This window comes from Sinocyclocheilus rhinocerous, unplaced genomic scaffold (genome assembly GCF_001515625.1).
Source record: "Sinocyclocheilus rhinocerous isolate Xijiao unplaced genomic scaffold, SAMN03320098_v1.1 scaffold36, whole genome shotgun sequence".
NCBI classification, from domain to species: Eukaryota; Metazoa; Chordata; class Actinopteri; order Cypriniformes; family Cyprinidae; genus Sinocyclocheilus; species Sinocyclocheilus rhinocerous.
Window position 1 is genome coordinate 1,621,901 of NW_015664459.1, and position 22,365 is coordinate 1,644,265.

The following is a 22,365-nucleotide window of genomic DNA, read 5'->3' on the forward strand; positions in this document are numbered from 1 at the left end:
TGTAAATAAACGTGCAAACAATATACTTGCTCTTGTGAATTTATTTTGATGTTAATTACATTGTGCCAGCTGTCTATTTAATACCGCGTGGTTTATATACATGTTGCTGCTGATTGGGCTGACATGTTTGACACACCCACCAAACAAGAGAAAACGTAACTCAAACCCCGCTGCACACCGTTTCCAGGAAACATGTCGTTCAAATCGGAAACCGTAGCAAAACGTTGCGCACGGGTTTTAGCTTGAACTTGCCCCTGGATTTATACTTTATCCTGGCTCCGCTTCGCTAGCCTCCGCTGACTGAGCGCTCACCTTTCCAAACGGACGAGGCTTTTATACTTGTTGCGTTCGCCGTTGTACTATTCTTTGAAACAACAGGGGGCAACGAGGAGTAACTGTCCTCTAAAACCATCGGGAATCACCGGTGTGAAGAAGTCATTTGCCGGTATAAGATTTCTCGCGTGATGAATGAGCGGATGAATTAATAATTTCTTTATGTACAAACTGATTAAAACAATCTTAAACTATTGGCTTTATTTTGCATTAAACACAAGACAACTTTAAGCAAATAGTGTATAAATAGTATCTAAATGAATTCTAATTCTATTTTTATACAATAAAAATAAAACGTATTTCAAATAAAAAGCCTTGGACAAACTATGCAAAAAAACTATGCATTGTTTTCCGTCAAAGCGTCAAAAATCAGAGTTTGAACTTTATATTAAACTGCTTCTGTTTCACATGCCGGCACAGACGTGCATGTTCGGCTAGAATCGCCCTGAACTCGTGCATCTTCGGATGCGGAGCTGCGCGGAAAGTTACAAAAAATGCCGTGCACACCGCCGCGCGAAATGAGTTTGCGCGCACTCAAAGCGAACTTCCGCCAACACTGCGGTGACGTCATATTTGCCGCACGCACCCAAGTGAACTTGCGGACGCATCGAGTATAAATCAGCCTTAAATAGCAAATTCGCCATGGCGCGAGCGCAACTGGCTCTTAAAGGTTAGTTCACCCCAAAATGAAAATTATGTAATTAATTATTCACCCTCATGTCGTTACAAACCCGTAAGACCTTCGGAACACAAATTAAGATATTATTGATGAAATCAGACAGCTATCTGACCCTCCATAGACAGCAACGCAACTGAAATGTTCCCAGGTCCAGAAACGTAGTAAGGACATCGGTAAAACAGTCCATGTGACATCAGTGGCTCAACTTCAGTTTTGCGATGCTACGAGAATACTTTTTTTTGCGCAAAGAAAACAAAAATAACAATTTACTCAACCATTCTTCTCCCCCGAGTTACATCTTCCGGCATTTTGGAGAGTACCCAAGAATGTATTGGATGCAATCAGCATTGTTTACGTTCGGGGGGAAAGCGCGCGCATGAATGTAATGTGCCTAATACGCGTTGTTTACGTTCAGGGGAAAGCGTGCGTATGCATTGTAACACTCTCTAAAATGGCGGAAGACGGAACTCGGGGGAGAAGAATGGTTTAAAGTAAAGTAAATGGAGTAAATTATGTTATTTTTGTTTTCTTTTGCGCAAAAATTCTCGTAGCATCGCAAAACTGAAGTTGAGCCACTGATGTCACATGGACTGTTTTACCAATGTATTTACTATGTTTCTGGACCTGGGAACATTTCAGTTGAGTTGCTGTCTATGGAGGGTCAGATAGCTCTCCGATTTCATCAAAAATATCTTAATTTGTGTTCCCAAGATGAACGAAGGTCTTACGGGTTTGGAGCAATTAATTACATAATTTTCATTTTGGGGTGAACTAACCCTTTAAAGGGAATGGGAGATGAGACTCTGATTGGTTTATTGCATGTTATGCCCAAAACACACCCATTACTCATTAAGAGAATAGGGACAATCTTTTAGACCATGCGCCGGGCGCGTCGGCCGTTTTTCCCGTCGTTAAACTAGCAAAAGTGGATTCGGACACGCCCTAAGTGCACCTGCGCCGTGCGCTTTAGACCATGCGCTTAGATCGTTACAATAGGGCCCAATAACTTTATACATGGTGCACTTTCAGATTTCAAACTTTGCATGATGTTTTCATTCACTTAGAGCTGTGCTACACACTGCATGAAATTATAATTTTCAAAAATCCATAATAGGGGCACTTTAATGCAAAATGCAGAAAATATAGTGAAACCAACCCTGACATGTTTTTGACAGGTTTTGTGAGACACACTCAATTACCATATACTTGTACCATGATGTTTATCTGTTACTCCAAGATAGCTCACAGAAAACCATGGTACTATAACATTACACTAACACATGTCCCCCCCCCAAAAAAAACCCCAGTTAAAAACACATTTTACAGTCAGTTATGATTCTGCTTCAAAACAATAGCTGATATTTGCTCTCGAGTAACATCATCTGCATCATCTTCTTCAATTAAGAACCGTCTTAACAGCCTCATCTTAGCACTGAATATAAAATAGTTTTAATTAATTATTCACTCATGCATGGTTATTACAACATAATGCATGGAAAAATATGTGACAGACAGGCAATCCCATCATAAAACACACACGCAGAGGTCCCTGAGGGTTGCCATTTCCAGAGAAGCGGTCATGTGTCCTCTCATTATTTATGTTGGACAGCATCCCGCACCCCTCCGTAGGGCACAGGGACCCTGATGGTTTCAAAGGAACGCTGTTCTCAATAGGACCTGTAGGCTTAATGGGCTTCAGAGAATGTGTGTCTGTGCGAGAAACACACACAGACAAATATCACCGCTGCAATTACAGCTGTAATACAAAGGCAGGCAGCACCTGTGTCAGGCCTGTCCCCTGCTCTCAAAGGCAGCCTTCTGATTGGCCCCCGGGGAGGGGGTGTGTACGTGTGGGGTGAAGTGTCAATTAGTGTAATTACACTAGGCGCTGTCCGACTCACACCTCCGGTCTCTACACTTCTACCTTCCCCTGGGAGAATCGGGTATGAGCCGCACGCTAACATCTGCTCCCCTCTCACTCAGCCAGGACCAACAGTCTTCACCCCATTCCCCAAAACACAGAGACACATTACTTCACTTCTGAGAGACTTTTCATCAGCAGTTAAGAGGTTTCATCAAGTGGTTGACCAACATCAACAACTGATCAATGACTGACTGGAAATATAACCACCATAGAGGCCAAAACCAGAAAATAATTTAGCATTTTTTTCAGTTCCATTGTCCAAAAGTCAATGGGTTTTTGGTTAAAAGTAAGGTGATAATAAGGTCTGTGGTTTCCACAATTGCAAGAGAGCTCATGTTATCATTCTCCTCTCAGCCATAGATAAACATACGCAATAGAAGAAAGTAGGCGCTCATTCACTTTTGTTTGTATGTACAGATTTAATTTAGATTTAGATTATATTTAGTCTTTTGCCTGGTGACACGAACAACAGCGACCGACAGCGACCACTGGCGACCGGATGGGGCGTGTCCAGCGACGCGACAAAGTTCAGAATCCTTCAACTTTATGCAAATGAAGAGCGACTTTCGGGAGCGACAGCCAATAGGAAAGAAGACGGTAGAACTCATGTTATCATTCTCCTCTCAGCCGTAGATAAACATACGCAATAGAAGAAAGTAGGCGCTCATTCACTTTTGTTTGTATGTACAGATTTAATTTAGATTTAGATTATATTTAGTCTTTTGCCTCCAAAATGTTTGTATTTTGCAGCAAGAAACCTGATTCGCTGTCAAGGCAACCAGTATTGAGAATGCCCACTAGCAACCTCATTGCCAGCCCGTGGCGACATGCAGCAACAAAAGTAGAATGCAGCTTAAGGCATAAAATACATCACCAATACCCCTTTGTGATTTTTAAAGCATTTACTTGTCTCAAAAAAGGTGGTCACTAAGAAGCGGCGAAATGGGACTGCAGAGGCTGTTGGGGAAATTAAACATCATCACACTGAACAGATAAACTTATCTACTCACTAGTCTGCTTTCACAGGCTTGTTGTGTTACTCCTGCAAACTATTCTAACTCAAGCTTTCAGGGAAAAAAAAGTTTTTTAAAGCCTGAACCTGTTGTTGAAGCTTGATAGACCTTAGTCGGGCTAGTACATTTAATTTTTGACAGGACTAAAAACGAAGTTGTGGAGGATAGAAGTACAGCGTGGTCAATGGATTGCACTGTTTAACAACAACATACAGATTGTTCAGCTGACAAAACATCATCCTGAAAAAAAAAAACATTCAGTAGACAAAAACTCCATAAAACAGATTGAAAGTTGAGAGGTCCAACCTTTGTACAGAGCATGCCATTGTCAAGACTGCAAGTCTATCCCTCGCTGCTTCGTTTTCCCTTACATTCAATTCAATATGGCATCTAACCTGACTAAAGGTCTATGGTGGTGACATTGAAGTCATGCGACCGAAGACAGGCAATTGTATTTAGGCTCCAAAAGTTGTTCAATTGAAAAATAAATATCATGATGAACATCATAAACTTTGGTTTGGTCACCCAAAAGCCAATGGAAAAATCCTATTGGGTTTTAGTCAAGGGAATCGGGGTGATGCTAAAGTCGGAGTTTGTCTACAAAAAATGTGTCATTGTTGCAGCACTCTACTGAAATTGTAGGTCTGCCAATTTCACATCATTTCAAGTTTGGAATTGATATACTTATCGGTCTTATCAGGATCAGTCTTCGACGAACGTTCACAAGAGCGTTGTGGTACTATCATGAACACGTGGCGGATACTGACACAGAAGAGAAGAAATTGTTAAATAATGTCGTTATTTTTGTTTTCTTTATGTACAAAAAGTATTCTCGTAGCTTCATAAAATTAAGGTTGAACCACTGATGTCACATGGACTATTTTAATGATAGGTGAGTAGTTAATGACAGAATTTTGAGTTTTGGGTGAACTATCCCTTTAACCTAGTTGTAGTGTAATTGAGAATTAAGTTACGACTCGCATTTCTAAATATTTGATTGTTGCACCTTTAAACTTAGTTGAAGCATCAACCAAATATTTACAGCAGGCACCAACCAGGAATAATGGTTGAAATAAACTTGCAGACCTATTGGATTCCAAAATTGAGCTCATGTTTTCCCTGACACACTTCAATCATTTAGACATAAATGATGATGCTGACATTTACACTCATTTACTAGTCATTTCTTTGACTAAATGACTCAGCAGCTCTCAAGCATGAAACAGATCTATGCACATTCCCATTTGTGTGGTCATATTTCACTTGCGCATGCTAGTTTTCAACACAAAAATGTAAATCAGTATTCGCTGTATTAGTACTAATGTCTAATTTTACATACAATTCCCGAGTATACTATATTATTTATAAAATACAATTCCTTTAAGTATACTGTTTAATGGGTTTTATGATTATGTATAATGTTGCAATTTAATGCTAATACTTACGGAAACAGAAGTAAATCTCACTGTAAAAATATAAACTGAAATGCCGGGTCCCCTACATTTTCGTAAATACAATACCTGCGCATTTGTAAAGCAATCTACACTCACATACTCCCAGAAGAGATGTTTAGAGGGAGTGTGGGAAAGAAACAAAACATTTTTCAATTTATTTCTACACTGCCTAAATTTCTGCATTAAAATTTCAATGATGACATTCTCGTTCAAATATTCCCCCACACCCTGGTAGTCATCATTGTAAAATTTTTGGAGACTGAGTGAGTGTGATTTTGTGATAAAACCTTGAGCTTTTGATGGGAGTGTTGTGCGTGTCAAAAATAAAATACTTTAATTCCCATCTCCTCTTGGGTAAAATGCTAGATCAATTCAGAGGGCTTCAGATCACACACACAGGAAACATTTGTTCTTCTATTCATGATAGATGCGAAGATGCGAACCAAGGGGCAGGGCGCTTCGGCACTCGATCTGCTAAACGTATGCCGCCTTCACTGTATGTCCTGTGTATTATGCCCCTGGGTCCTTAATCAATAATTAACCATAAGATGTTTATTTATGCCTAGAGTCCAGACAAACAATAGAAAATTCAGAGTCAGCACGGCTCATTAGCATTTTTCTGAACCTCGGTTTCCTTTCTACAACTGTAGATGCATGATTAATAATAACAATGCATGCAAATACAGTCTTTTGATTTATAATGCATGACACCCGGGGGGCCGGGGCATTGCTCAGGTGTGTCACCAGACTGATTAGTGATTCACACACTCGCACGCACAAAACAGCATTCTCCAATGCTGCATGCGGAGAACACAATGAAACAAGAGCGAATCGGTATTCACATGGTAAAAACACCAACAAGTATAACTGAATGAATGAATAAAATAAGTCCCCCACACACAGTTGGAGCTAGACAAGGGAATTGAGCTGAAGAGACAATCAAATACCTCTGCTTCTCCCCCCTCCACCATTCCCCCTGTGGAAATTGAGCAGCTCTACAAGCACTATTGATTGAAGGGCTGAAGTGCTTGTCGGCAGCAGATGAGGCCCGAGTTGCCTGCTACATTAGCCCCAGGCAGGATGGGACTTAAGTGCTCTCGGCTGGGATAAGGCAGCTAGGCAGGGCAGGACGTGAGACGGGGGTAAGCATGGCAAGGGTTGTGTAGACCGAATGATTTCCTTGGACTGTTAGCTTGGTTAGTGTTTTCTTTCCAGGCAGGACAGCGCTGCCACTGATAGCTAAACATCCAAGGAATCACCATTTCATACGCTGATTGTGCAGGAAAATCTGCTAAATTTATTTAAGATCAATGTGAAATCCAAATGAACTATATTCACGTTCTGGGATGTTAATTTGCATGATTCATGGATGCATGTTATTCTAAATTTATGCCTTTGTAATCTTTTATTTTTGACTGATGTCAAGAAAAACTTTTTTTCCCCCAAAACTGACAGACCACAGGAGCATTAGGAACAGGCCCTAATGAAGAGCACTTTTTTTTTTTTTTGTAATTGTGTTGATTGAAATCTACATATCAGCCATAATACTGAACAACCACACAAAAAAGGAGTAAGACTACAAAACATCCAGAGTCTAAAAGTTTATGGCTTTAAGCATTACAGCAAAAATTACGCTTTAAAATGATTTAAAAATATATACCAAACTTCGACAAATAACACTTGGATAATGTATAAATATAAAAGCTGACAATTCTAACCATAAAATCGAGAATTCTTACACAACATGTAGCTGCATAAAAAACACATGATAAATTCTCATACTTTCTTTGTTTCAGCTTACAGGAGTTTAGATTTTTAGACAGCTAGTCATTTGATCTCAACATGATGGAAAACCTGATGTAGAGAAAAACAGCTTTTCTAAGATACTGATATGTCTTCATCTGATGCTCCTGTTTTTCAAAAGCACAGAAAAAGCACATTCAAAATTAATTTTTCTTTAAATGTAAAACTTTTTTGAGGTGGACAAAACAGGTAGTTTACCTTTAAAAATAGTTCACTGTGTCTTTTGGTTTTGTATCTATCAAATTCCAAATAAAAAAAAATCAAATGAGATGAAATACATTTAATTTAATTAATTGGATTATCCCGTTTCTTCGATTATACTAAGTGTGTAGTGTGAGGCTTGTTTGGGGACAGTGGGGACATGGGGCTGTGCTGTCAGTCTGCCGCTGGACTGGAGGTATGTGCATAGACAGGCTCTACATCATCTTAAGCGGCTCTTTAGGTGTAGACAGAGATTAATGAGTGCCGACCGCTCCAGCTGGGTGCACAGAAGAGCAGACGGTCAGCAGCCTGACACGGATTCACAGGGGACGAGGGACGAGTGAAAGAATGGGGGGGGTTGGTGTTTGGATCTGGACCGTTCTGACCTATTCGAAAACATTCACTGTAAACTGGAAAGATAAGAAGGATGAAGATGGTCAAACTAACAGCTCTCTCCTTTCCAGCGCTCAACACAGCTATTGATTTCTTTTCTTTTTTTTGGGATGAATCTTTCTTTTTTCACAGTTAAGTGCTTGAAACCAGCAGAGCAGAGAAGAGGCAGAAGATCAAAAACAACATTAATTACTCTGTCTCTCTTCAAGAAAGTGGAGGGATATAAAAAAACAACAACAACAGCGAGACGGAAGAGAATCTACTACTATTTAACGAGAAAGAGAGTGAAAAATAGGCATCATGAAAGACATTTGTGACCCTGGACCACAAAACCAGTCCTAAGTCGCTTGGGTATATTTTTAGCAATAGCCAAAAAAAACATTGCATTGGTCAAAATTATTGATTTTTCTTTTATGCCAAAAATCATTAGGATATTAAGTAAAGATCATGTTCCATGAAGATGTTTTGTAAATTTCCTAACGTAAATATATCAAAACTTAATTTTTGATTAGTAATATGCATTGCTAAGAACTTCATTGGGACAACTTTAAAGGCGATTTTCTCAGTATTTTGATTTTTTGCACCCTCAGATTCCAGATTTTCAAATAGTTGTATCTCAGCCAAATATTGTCCTATCCTAACATACACCAATGGAAAGCTTATTTATTCATGTATAAATGTATAAATCTCAATTTCAAAAATTTGACCCTTATGACTGGTTTTGTGGTCCAGGGTCACATATATACAGTGGGTACGGAAAGTATTCAGACCCCCTTAAATTTTTCACTCTTTGTTATATTGCAGCCATTTGCTAAAATCATTTAAGTTAATTTTTTTTCCTCATTAATGTACACACAGCACCCAATATTGACAGAAAAACACAGAATTGTTGACATTTTTGCAGATTTATTAAAAAAGAAAAACTGAAATATCACATGGTCCTAAGTATTCAGACCCTTTGCTCAGTATTTAGTAGAAGCACCCTTTTGATCTAATACAGCCATGAGTCTTTTTGGGAAAGATGCAACAAGTTTTTCACACCTGGATTTGGATTCACACCATTCCTCCTTGCAGATCCTCTCCAGTTCTGTCAGGTTGGATGGTAAACGTTGGTGGACAGCCATTTTTAGGTCTCTCCAGAGATGCTCAACTGGGTTTAAGTCAGGGCTCTGGCTGGGCCATTCAAGAACAGTCACAGAGTTGTTGTGAAGCCACACCTTCGATATCGAAACACATTACAAAGGTTACGATTACGTTTACTATTTAATATGAAGCAATTACACAGGTGAACTAAATGACATTTTATTCCTATTCTATTCCATTCTATTATAATTATTGTGTTATATAATGTCATTTTTTTCCAAGTGCTTGAGAGTCATGCAGTCTGAACACAAACCCAAAAGCAACCTAATCACACAGGGCTTCCTTAAGACAGATTAGTTGATTTGTTGTTCATCAAATCATCAAATTGAGTTTGAAAATATTTAATTTTGCAGTGCTTGTCGACATACAATGAAGGAGTAAATGTGTAAGTCGTGTTTGGCAGGTGTGGAAAAATTTGAATCCGGGTCAATTTGAAATCAAGGGAGAAGAGAGAATTTGATTTCTGAAAGCTGGACCCACCAATCTGAAGCACCTCAGAGTGCAATGCAGCAAAAGTAAAAAATATATATATTTTTTTGTCACATGTGAAGCATCACTTTTAGAAACCCTTGCGACTTTCCTCTGTGTGTCTTGCAATGCAGCATCTCTGTTGAAAGCAATGGATTCGCAGCTCTCTCTGATCTTTAAAGTAGGCCCCCCCCAAAACATTCAGTGAATGACAAAGACAGAGACAGCAATATGTGTGTGTGTGGGTGTGCGCACTGGACAGAGAGAAAAAGACAGAGACAGAGAGAAGGATGAGGACAGATGAAGACAGAAAGATAAAGAATGAGAGTGGGAAAGATGGCTTGAGGGGGCAAAGGCTAATCTTACTGAAGAAATAAACAGCAACAAATCAAAATAAAGGCAGGTCATGTCAGCGCAGAAAAAACATGCTGATGTTGTAAATGAAAACTCTGTTCTCAATACTTTACATAATAAAGACACAATAAATAGGTTACAATAGTGAAATTACAATAAATATCAGTAAATAATAATAATAAATATATTATTGCAATTTGTCTGAATTCCCCAATTGGAAACACAATTACAGGGCTTATTTATGGGGTATTTTTAGCTTTTGTAAGCTCACAATACATTATGCATATACAAATCATTTGTAAATTAATATACTTTTTTCACAATTTTGAAACTGAATCTGATTTGATTCACAAAGTTTGATATAAGAAGTCTGCTAACACATTTACAGTAAGAATGGATGGCATTTGTGTTATAAACTCAAAATTCAAAGGAAAAGGTCACACAATGCCATGAATAATTACAACCCTGCAGATTTCATAGGATAAAGCGTAGTCTCATTAATGAGACACTGCTGATGTCGACAAACACTACAGTTTAAGAATACACATTGACTAAAAAATCAAGCTCGGTAGCTCTCAAACAGTCACTGTTATCCCTGTTATCGCTACCTAAGGTGGCCAATTAAATTTTAGGAGTGGATCGGTCCACTCCATGCCACCCATCTGGACACGCCATTAACTCTAGACCCAAGTATTAAAAACAAAGGGAAAAAGAAAAGAAAGAAAAAAAAGCTTTTATTTAGTTTTTCTAGGTAATTTTTTGGAATTAGTTTTAGATCTTTGTTTCAGTTTACTTAACTATAATAACTTTGCCTTGGAAATGCCATTGAACAATTGCCGACCCACCAATCAGTTTGATGTTCCTCACATACATTTAAATCTGATCAGTCTGTGTTTTCCCTAGAGAGTTGATGTCTTTTGTGTTTCCATCATAACTATTCTATCTTGCCATTTTAACTTCTAGTCAACAGCCGATGAATACAGATAGTCATCTTCAGCTCACAAAGAGTCGCATTTGATAAACCCTCTACAGACTGCACGATCAATCAGCAGCTGTGCCTCATTATCGACTCCAAATATCCAGAACCTCGTCCCTCCTGATGTACACAGAGCTGTGCAGAGCCGAGATGGACGAACATGTCACAGACCGTGGACTCATTCTAGCTTCGTGTCCATGTAGTTTCAATGCTTCATTACAGTTTGAATCGGATGGCTGATTCAGTGGAATCAGTGGTTTTGTTCTTGTTTATACAATTCGCCAGCAATAAGGTTTATGGTGCGAGGATACGGCCTCTATCAATACACCTGTGCACTACAATAGGATTAGAATAATAAAGTGGAAAGCTAATTTAATTTCCTACAGAAAATCAAGTGCAGACCTGGGCTAGAAAGAACTTGAAAGACAATTAACATCTCTAGGCAACTAAGAATTCCATTTGTTTTCAATTTAGGGAATAACAATGCAATAACTAAACGATTCTCGATGCTTCACTGCCTCTCAGTTTACTGGCATAAAGGCACAAATCTTTGCACAAAACATGCCCTTTTCAAAGGATGTAGAAGCTTGATATTTGCTCAAGGGTTCTCGGTTTGGAATTGACAGCAAGAAGAGGGCAACAATTTGCATGTTAGTCATGATACCAAAATATTTCAATGTAATTTAACCATTTTTGCATACCACATGGCACTTACCTGTATCTGTAATGTTTTATATTGCTTATTATGAATAAAATTGAAGTTAAATTAATTTTTTTCAGAATCAGAGAAAGAACTGTGATGCATAATTTTTTTTTTCTTCACAGTGGCTATTTGACATAAAAACAGAATTGTTTATGGTACTGAATTCATATTGAATAGTGTGGTTCTTGACATCTGGTGTCCAATTATTAACCCCTTACCTGATTGGGTATCTCTCCCCAGGGTCCTGTCCCAGGTGGAAGATGAGTGGTTGCATGGTGTGTTCCTCTTGCGTGTGTGTGGTAACACCAGGAACCTCCTGACCAGGACAGAAGTTTATACCCTGTTTGGAAAACAATGTGAGAACATTGATCTTCCTCCTTAAACAACCACCTGACTGAACTCACGACTTACTAGAGATGAATAAACAGCTGAAACTGACCTAGACTAAAACAAATTCAATTAAGAGGATGAGATTGATGTGTAACATTACTAGGCGACCATTCCAAACACTCCTAGAGTCAATGTTTTGTAAATGAATGCTGTATGTTGTTGTGTAAATTACTACTAATATGAGAATGGGTCAATGTTTGGCTGGTTAGCATGGTCCAGTTAGTCCCTGCTGGTAGATGTAACTACACCTTGTGGGAGCAAAAACATTTTCTCCTTTAACAACTATTCAAAGTAAGTGCATTCTGATTAAATAAACTATTTTGAAGTAACATACAAATTGCATGAATTTCATTGAGGGGTCATTCAGTGTCAACTCAACCAAAGGTCTGCAGCTAAAAATTTTGATTTTGTTTATTTACTACCCAGTCAACACGTGAGATCATGCGATGATCACAGTGACATCACACGATCCTCATACTGTGATCCTCACGGTGTGAGTAATAGGTGAAATCATTGTGAGTTCACATGATCCTCATACTGTGATCCTCACGGTGTGAGTACTATATGAAATCATTGTGAGTTCACACGATCCTCATACTGTGATCCTCACGGTGTGAGTAATAAGTGAAATCGTTGTGAGTTCACACGATCCTCATACTGTAATCCTCACGGTGTGAGTAATAGGTGAAATCATTGCGAGTTCACACGATCCTCATACTGTGATCCTCACGGTGTGAGTAATAAGTGAAATCGTTGTGAGTTCACACGATCCTCATACTGTGATCCTCACGGTGTGAGGAATAGGTGAAATCATTGCACATTGGGAGCATAGTATGAGCACACAGTGAGTGCGCTGTGTGGTTACACTTTTAGCTCACTGTGACACACACATTGTGACCACACCATGAGAATCGTGTGAGCTCATGGTGACATCATTGTGAGATCAAATTGTTGACTGGGTAAGCAATCCACTATTTTGTAGAGAGAGTCCAAATGAAATTTTCACTTGAAATTTAAAGCCAAATTATGAGGGGAAAATTACTTTAGAAAGATGACAATCATAATTTATATATATATATATATATATATATATACATACATAGATTGGTGGATCATTGCATTATGTGCCAATTGTGAAGGTTAAATTTTTTTCCCTTCAAGTTTGCATGCCTGTAACTCAAGAAGTATTAAAGATATTTTAATATCCTTTTAGATTTTGGTTCTCAACCAACTTTTCTTCAGGTATCTTTAAGGCCCTGCATGGTTCTTTTCCAGAAATTCAATGTGAATGAGAAATTCATGAGTAAACTGTTTTCAGTGGTCCAAAATTAAATACGGGTCACTTTTCATATGTTGATAAATTTTTTCATTTAAAGAGTAATGTCTCAAGAACAAATAATGCTGAAACTAGAATTATATATTGTTTCCCTCTATCAAAACAATTGCATAGCACATACTGTACCTGAGTGCCAAAAATATTATTTGTCCAAAGTTTGCGTGACTGTCACTCAAGAAGTGTTCAAGATATCTTGTTATCCTTTTAAAGTCTGGTTTTCAAACTACTTTTCTTTTGCAATCTTAATTTTTAAAGCCCTATATGGTTCAATCCCAGAAATATGGGGACCTCAGTGCGACCAAATTGTTGTATTTTACCCATTTCCAGTGGTCAAAAAACAAATTCCCCCTTTAATTTGGCATTAAATCTCAGAAGAAAATTTTATTTTTTACCCCCTCAATAAACTAGCGAATTCCTCAGTAAATATTCATTCATGACATTTACTATTTTGGCTTTCAGAAATATTTTTGTCTTTCATCAGAAAAACATATCAACTGAGTTCGCAAGTATGTTTCTGAAATATGTCTGATTTGACACTAAATTATTACCCTAAACCATAGCTTTTTTACCAGTGCCTGATTTGCTTTTGAAAGGCACCTGAAAGTGTGAAATGGACTTTCTGCCACCACCTTTAGAGGTGGTCTGTGATTAATTCTGACCACATTTAATAAATGTAGTGTAAATGCAAATGCATTTTCATTATCTGCATTCATCTATTCAGGTAAAATGTAGTGAGGTTACACTTAAAATAACTGTATAGACCGATGTGCTGAGGAAAAAAGACACTTGCTCTTGTGATTTGCTCACCCGATTTAAATTTATGATTATTTATCAATAGATCTGTGGCTATCTCAGAATCAGAATCAGAATGAGCTTTATTGCCAGGTATGTTTACACATACGAGGAATTCGTTTTCGTGACAGAAGCTTCCACAGTGTAACAGAATGACAGTGACAGAACAAAAAACACAGATAATAAAAAATAGAACAAGTAAATAAGGAATAAAAATATATAAATTGACAGGTTCAAAAAATCTTCATACAGAACAAGCAGAACTGAAGTCACATGATCCACAAGAAGACACAGTCCCAAAGCATCAACTAGTGGCAGAACTGACTGATTAGTCTACTAGTTGCTATAACTTCTACAAACCATCATTAAATTCATCAAAGCCTTAACAAGCACAACAAATAAGATTACAGAAGAGTTGGGGTATATGTGTGTGTGTTTTTTAGTAGCTAGAGGCTATTGTGAATCCTGTCTGCCAGAAAGACTGCAGGGGTTTATTTGTGTGTGTTGTGCCGTGGGGGAACTGGGAAGTAAGACAGGTTCCTTCCAAATTAGCATTGTTTTAATATTTTGGTGTTCTTCACAAGAGCATATGTTTGGGGGGTCATTTCTAAGGCGATTGTGAATACATAAAAGACTGTGTTGTGTCACCCAGGGACTGGGTAGCAAGCTGTGGCACACACACACACACGCTTCATGGCAGCACACGGTCCCCTATGATCTGGCCTGCAACTTGCTCTCTGTCTTTTGAAGCAGTCTGTGTGCACTAATCTTACAGGCATGAAACAGTCCAAATCCCACAAGGTTTGGAGAGAGTGCTTCAGCCTGTGCCCAAGGAGCAAAGGCAACAGCGTTTCTCTATTAATAATGCAGTGCGGGCGGCTCTGTGCCGCTGAAAAACGAGAGCAGGTTAGCATGGTGAAAGAAACAGCAAGGCGGGCAAGTGGATCACCTGTGAAAAATGTGCACGAACATCAAATAACTTGGATTTGTTGATGCTCAAAAAAAACCTTAAAAATATTCTGGATTAAAGTCAGCATGAAATGGCATTCACAACCAATTTAACTTCCGTAATGTGAATTTCCAAGTGAGACCGGATATTCAATGAGAAAAAAAAAAAAAGGGAAACAGAAATCTCAGAGTAAAGAATCATGGAAATGGATGAAATTGTGCAACTCACAAACTCTGTCCCACACAAAAAGTGATGCTTTGGCTTCTTTAGAATTAGTTTTGTTGGTGCTGGCAATCAATATTAACATCTTGTTTACTGAACTGTTATTAACAACATTTGTTCTACTACCAATTATGCTGTCACACTTTTGATTGTGTGATATTTCCTAAACATATTAGCCAAGTGTTTTTGTGAATTTTGTTGACTAGGGTACTTGACTGGGCACTAACAAACAATACAATGTAATGTAATGTAACGTAATTTGACATTACATTTATGTATGTCTTGTAAGGATGAAAGAAGTGCAAATGTTATGCAATGCACTGCAATGCAATATTAAAAATGCACATATGTGAGGTTAGTAAAACGAAAATCAGTCTTATTATAACTAGTTAATCATATGTGTGCTTAAAAATACATATCCCAAAATGTAATAAACAGAGTAATAAATGGCGTTTTAAATTAAACAAAACAAATAGTATGGATTATCGTTCAGCACATTGTTAGGCACAAATTTTAGTTTTGGGGATTCTTTCTGTGCAGTTACAAAAACAAAATCCTGTAAGAAACACTGGTATGTTGCTTTAAGTTTGTTGTTCAACACTTCAAGTGTTCAGTTGCTGGTCCCCATTGACTTCCATAGTATGGAAAGAAAAATAAAACACTATGCAAGTCAATGAGGAACAACTGATGGTGAACTATCCCTATAAGCCTGGTTTCACCCAAGTTTTCTTTTTTTTTTTTCCGCTAATGTCAACTGATGAAGTTTCGATTACTTTCCACTGTCACCTTTGGCTTGCACAGTTGGTGTTAAAAACACAATTAATATTCAGTAATATTATCAATTTAACTGCACAGACACTATCGCTTGAGAACAAAATTTGAAATGGATTGAGCTGGATAATAACACTAACTTTGCAACACTGACACAGTTATTAAACTGAATTTAATCAATATTGAACTGGCTTCAGCTGAATAATGACACTATTGTCTTCTAAAAGCTGCTTACAGCTGAATTGTACTTGTTTCATAATTGATGAACTTTGCAACATTGACACAGTTATTGAATTGAATTTGCATTTATGCATTTAGCAGATGCTTTTATCCAAAGCAACTTATAAAAGAGGAAAAGCAGTTTGTCAAAGGGCCAACAATATTCATAGTACACTGCATGTACTCAATGTAGTACATGAAACAACACTGAATTGGATTGAGCAAATAATGATACTATTGTCTTCTGTTGAGCTGTTTTACTGCTGCAATTAAATTACTTTCATAATTGATGAATTGTTCAACTTTAATATTATTTTCCTGTTTATTAATGTGAAGCTCTGAAACTGCATTTGAAATCTGCATTGTATAAAGTACTATATAAATAAATGTGACTTCAAACCATGTAAAACAATGACCCTTGACTGCCAAAAAAACAACAGTTCCTCCCAAAGCCCAGCCGTCAATCAAAGCTCAGATTTCTAATGGTTAACAACAGTGAAACTGGTGAAAGGTGTAATTTAAGAGAAGAATTCTCAGGTATCTTCATATTGTTGCTCAAAAGTGTGGCGCAGAGGATCATCGGATGCAAAGCACTTACACTGTGAAATTGCTCATTTCACACCTCGCTGATCCGCACAGGTTTCAAGAGGAATTCACCCAAGTGACCGATACTATTAAGCCATCATTTCAACCGAGTTTAACAGGAAACAAACCAAAGGGTGAAAAAGCCTTGTTTTCAGAGTAGTGCAGTATGGATCACTGCCTAAATCTGTGCAAAAAGTTGATCGCCTAATCTCTGATGTCACCCACAATCATTCAAATCAATTTCAGTGCTGTGAGCTTAAAAATGATGGGTAAATTGATGTGCCAAAAATGCATCTGAATATGTGTGTAACTCTACAGCAGCAGGTGAAACCTCCCGAAAACACATTAACCATGAGGACTAGACTCCAGCTTCCAATCCTCTCCGTCCTCGGCGTGAGAGGCGAGCTCAAACAATCGATTGGCAGTTCACAAGCAATCAGCCACCATTATTTGTGAAGTTACACTCCAGTTCACATGAGCTGATAAAGGGGGCTGCTATTGATTCAGCGGCCATCCAGGAGAGAGCAATTTAAGCAACCGATGGGGCATAAAACAAACCCTCGCGTTCGGAGAAGAAGCCCGTGGCCCAGACTGACGGTGGACAGGGGTTGTGTGTTGTGTGATTTTAATGAGAAACGGAGTGTGTGTAATGGGTATGAGAGACAGACAGACGTGTCCCCGAGGGCTTGACAGAACGCAACTCACAGCATGAGGGATGCTGCTGGAATAGCGCGCTAATAGATGAAGCGTGTTTGCAGAAGTGGTCCCGCTCCATTAGCTCCATTAATATTCATTACTGCCTGATCTTCAAGTCTATTTGATAAGGCATTGTTTTTTTCAGATAACATTAACGTGCTAATGTGCATTTTGGAATGCAATTACTGCATCAAGAGGCAAGACATCAGGGGAACATGAGACAATATCTAGATTATAACATTTTTTCAAAGAAAATGTGAATGGTTGTACAAATGCTGCCACCATGATGCTAAGGTGTTTGAGTGGTTGCTGGGGTGTTTTGGATAGGCTTTAGGTGGTTGCAAGTCAAAAAGTATTTCATTGTAAATCAATGGGATATTTTTGCCCGCTTAAATGTTGATCAATCAACTGAAAAGCCAGACAAATTATATAAGGCGTCATTCACATCTATAGTACAAACAGCACCAGATGAGGTTTTAAAAATCCCTTATAGATATATATCTGTACAATATCTGATATTTGGGCAATATTAAAGATTTTGTAATTTACTGTATTGGTTGATACATGATACATTAGATATCTAAAAGGATAGTCCACCCAAAAATGTAAATTATATCATCATTTATGCATCCTTATGTCGTTCCAAACCTGTATGACTGACTTTCTTTTGTGAAATATATAAGCAGATATTTGGAAGAATGTTACCACTGACTTCCATTGTATAGAGAAAAAAAAAAGTTTCACAGAAGAAAAAGTGTCATACAATCATACACCATATACAGGGTGAGTAGGAGTAATTTATGAAAAATTTCATTTTGGGGTAAACTATCCCTTTAACTGTGCATGGTTACTTCTGCTATATTTTTATTACTTTTACAATAATATAATGCTCATTGCCAATTCATTTTTAAAAACACCAATAATTTAATCATGCTGTTAAATGTAGTCTTCAGCAATTCTGAAAACATCAATTTTTTATATTAAAAACTGTAATGTTGTGATGCCTAAATTCAATTCTAGCACTTAAAGTTATTGATTTTAAGTGTTTTTATTCTTGGCGTTTTAATTTATTTAGACAAATCTGTATCAAATTTAAATATACACAATTTACTGGTTATTGGCCATTACATTAAAATAATGTTCTTATTGGTATTAGCCAAAATTGGTGCATCCTTAACCTTTAACCCTAACTATGAGCAACAATATTAGTGATGTTTTTTTTCTCTGGCTAGTTTTTCATTCCCTGCCACTGTCAACTCTGTCTTGCTCAGTGGGGGATTAAAGCACTATGTGACTGTTTAAACTACTTAGAGGTGGTCAATATGACCAAAATCTTTATCATAAAAAAGGTCATTTTGAAACTGAAATAGAAACTGAAAATTTGCAATCACTCACCGTGTTGAATTCCTCCCATGAGTTGCTCCAAGTCCAATAGTGCACCTTGTATTGCCCGATCCGCACTGCCATCATCTGGTTGCCACGATAATAGAAGATGGGTCTGTTGGGTATGAAATGGGAATCTTGTGATGATAAGTCATTCCAGTTGCCAATGCTGCACACCATGTCTCATCCCATTTTGACAATGTGTTCAAGTAAAACACCTTTTGCAAAAGGATGGTCCCTTTCTCAAAGCCTCCAGGTAGTGGCTTTAACAGGAGACCTTAACTTCCCTCAAAATCACTCTTTTACCCAGAAGAACACCTACAGAAACTATATGCTAGCAGCAAAGTAATGGTCAGTCTAATCATCTTTGGAGCTGGACTGAGACAGTAATGGCCACATCATATTTGCAGTATAAGGGCATTAAACAACAGAGGACATTCTGGCAAGAGATATTTTAGGAATCAGTCTCGACTGACCACCAACCCACCCACAATAATAAAAATCAAATGTGAATGAAAGTCACGCTTGCTTTGAGGTGGTTACCTGTCGAGCAGTGAGTTGTTAAAGAGGACAGGACTTAAATCGAGACCATCAATGACACGGTCATCAGGGGGAAGAACACCAGCCACAGAAAGACTTGTGCTGAAGAGATCCATCACACTGGCCAACTGATAACTCACCTGAGGAATAAAGCACTAGTATCACACACAGAACTCTTGGTTTGGGAGGAATAATAAATTGTTATTGAATGATAACAAATGATTTGGTCAAGTTGGTAAATTTTCCATTTCTATATCATACATGTCCCTTAACTATTTTAAGGCTTAATTTTGGCTTGGGTTTAATGGAAAACCATCTGAGTTACAGTATTTTTTTTTTCTATAAACTGGGAGATCTGGGTGCAAGGAGAAAGAGTACATATTGTTCATTTACATACACTTCCGGCATTGGAACATTAAAAACTGGTTGAAAATTAACTAATTTGTCTCTTAACCTTGTATATAGAATATGGAGTTCATTAAAAAAAAAAAAACACACATTTTTTTTTTCAGAGGTCCAAACTTGCAAAATGCAAAAATATGCATTTTGGTGCAGTTGCTGATATTTATATGGCCAAAAGATATGATGAATTTCTGATAGCTTAATCTGAGAACGTATCTCAATGATATCATTATAACTATACAATACCAGACTATTTTGAATAAAAGGCATCTAAAGATCAGTTGTCACTCTAGATCTCTATATATGTCTTTGTAAGATGAAATTTAAAAGCTTTGTTTTATGAACAAAGTTCTGTACTTTTTATTGTGGGGAGCAAAACATATAAAGCAATGCATACAATCATAACAGAGATGTAATAATAAACATTCCTCAAAAGCTTAATGTATCAATTTAAAATGATTTTTCTAAAAAAAAATAATAATAATAATAAAAAATATATGGAAAATCAAGTTGTTTCAGTCCAGTAAGTGTTTATCTTGAAATAGTACTAAAAATATTATGTTATTGTTATGTTTACTTTATAAAAATCATTAAAAATTTCAAAGACACGTGTACCACGACCTGAAGGGGGATGTTTTTAGAAAGAAACTAAAAGTCCTTTTAATTGCATAAAAAAGTATAAACTATCAGTCAAAATAAAGCATACAACAGGTTTTTCAGCAAAGTTTTGATCATGTCTACAATTTAGAGGCCTTAGAAATTTACGCATCAAATATGATACAGTAGGCTTTATATAGTTAATTGGATAGGCAAGCACAATTATCCATCATAAATGATAATTAATAATCCTAATATTGGCTGATATGTCACTAGTCTAGATTCTCAAGACTGTTTAAGCTGTGATACATCAACCCATGCTGCAACCCGCAGTTATACGCAAACACACGCACACAAAATCAACTTCTTCATGCGTGAACCTTGTCAAGACGGCACAGAACGCAAGCACTGGCAGGGAGGCCAGTTTAGAAGAGCAGAGCCACGATGACGCCTTTCTTCAGTTCCCGCTCTAATCTGTACTCGCAGGTTTATTATAAACCACACTAACATCTCTATAAATGAAGAGAAAGGCAGAGAGAAAGGAGAGTTGGGACAGAGGCCGGAACTGCTGCTTTATCTGTCCTCCCCAGTCCTGCTGCAAAAAAAAAGCTTTATTTTATTTATAAACTTTGAACTATTTTCCGATAAAACGCCATTTTTTCGCTGTCATCCTTGATCTTCCATTCTATTCTCTCCTGAGCGGCCCTTTGAGGGAGATGGCACGCTCACAATCAGATAGCGCTATCAGCACGGAGCAGCTGGCTCTGCCACGCACTCACACACACACACACACACACACACACGTCGCCTACTTCAGCCTCCCAGAATTCCCTTCACCACTGCCAGACAGCCAGTACATTCCATTATCTTCACTCTCAGGCTTCACACACACAGACGTACGTACATACATACTTATACACACAGGAAAAGGAGAAATCAAAGGGAACAATTAATAAAGGTAACTAGCCGCTACCACCAGCTGCTCTTATCCAGCAGCACACACAAAAAACATGGGACAAGTAAAAAGGGAAACGAATATTTCTTTATCTCCAATTCATTTCCTCCTCCTTCTCTTCTTCTAGCTGTCTGCGTCTCTGTGTCTTTGGCTGATGCTAGTTATCGGAGCAGACAGACCTGCAAACCCTGCCTAATGCACTCAGTCTATGTGTCTCTGAGCTGATAAACACAACAGGAGAGATTGGGACGGCCACGTTAACTGTGACGCCCCCACCTCTTTATTTTTATATTCACGTCACTCCATAGGTGAAGTGAACCGTAGGTGCGCCAAGCACAGACATGTTCATAATCTCTGATGCAGAGTCTCAAACCACTTTTGTTAATATCTTCTTAACAATATGCTGCAGGTTAGGCAATTCATTTATATATATATATTTTTTTTTTTTTCATTTATTATTTTGTGGGATTTTCTTGACTATTAAGTCTATTCATGTACGAGAAAGTTTTACTTGAATAAAAACAATTTAATATTTAAATGTCATTTACTTAAAATGAATAGGCACTGTCAACTTGTGAAACTCAGATTCTGAGGAAGTTCAAATTTATGAGTTTGGAAATCAATTAGAAAGTTAAGGGAGTTCAAATAACTTCGGTCTGAGCAAGATTTTCTATATAAAATCCAACAAGATCTTTTAACTCTACATCTGCAAAAGGCTGAATATAAAGAATATGCAATGAAAAAACATTATAATTTCATTCTTTTTAACAAATGTACCACTATAACAAATGCTGCATTTATTGCATCTGCCATTTTTTACTCGCTGACCAGCCCCCAACTTGGAAACTCAGGGCTTAAAAAAAATTTGTTATAACGACTTTGTGGTGATATATACATAATGTGGTTCCTACATGTTTTTTTAAGACATGCCAGGTTAAAAATAATCTCGAGACCCTGAGTTGTGCTTCATTCAGATGTTTCTGAATGCAATGGATCGTCTTTAGAGTTAAGTATTTGCTGTTGGGTCTAATAGTGTACACAGTTCCATCCTTAGTATAACAGTAGTTACCGGGGGGGGGGGGGG

The 22,365-nt window shown here is 37.7% G+C and overlaps 1 protein-coding gene across 1 annotated transcript in view; it reads right to left on the bottom strand.

The window, feature by feature from the left end:
* Positions 1-22,365, bottom strand: part of galns (galactosamine (N-acetyl)-6-sulfatase) — a 41,539-nt gene that overhangs the window by 6,780 nt on the left and 12,394 nt on the right. The window contains exons 10-12 of the mRNA XM_016540908.1: positions 19,331-19,467; positions 18,800-18,902; positions 11,663-11,784 (exon numbers count right to left, since the gene is read on the bottom strand). Coding sequence (XP_016396394.1) covers positions 11,663-11,784; positions 18,800-18,902; positions 19,331-19,467 — 362 coding nt within the window. The remainder of the gene's footprint in view (positions 1-11,662; positions 11,785-18,799; positions 18,903-19,330; positions 19,468-22,365) is intronic.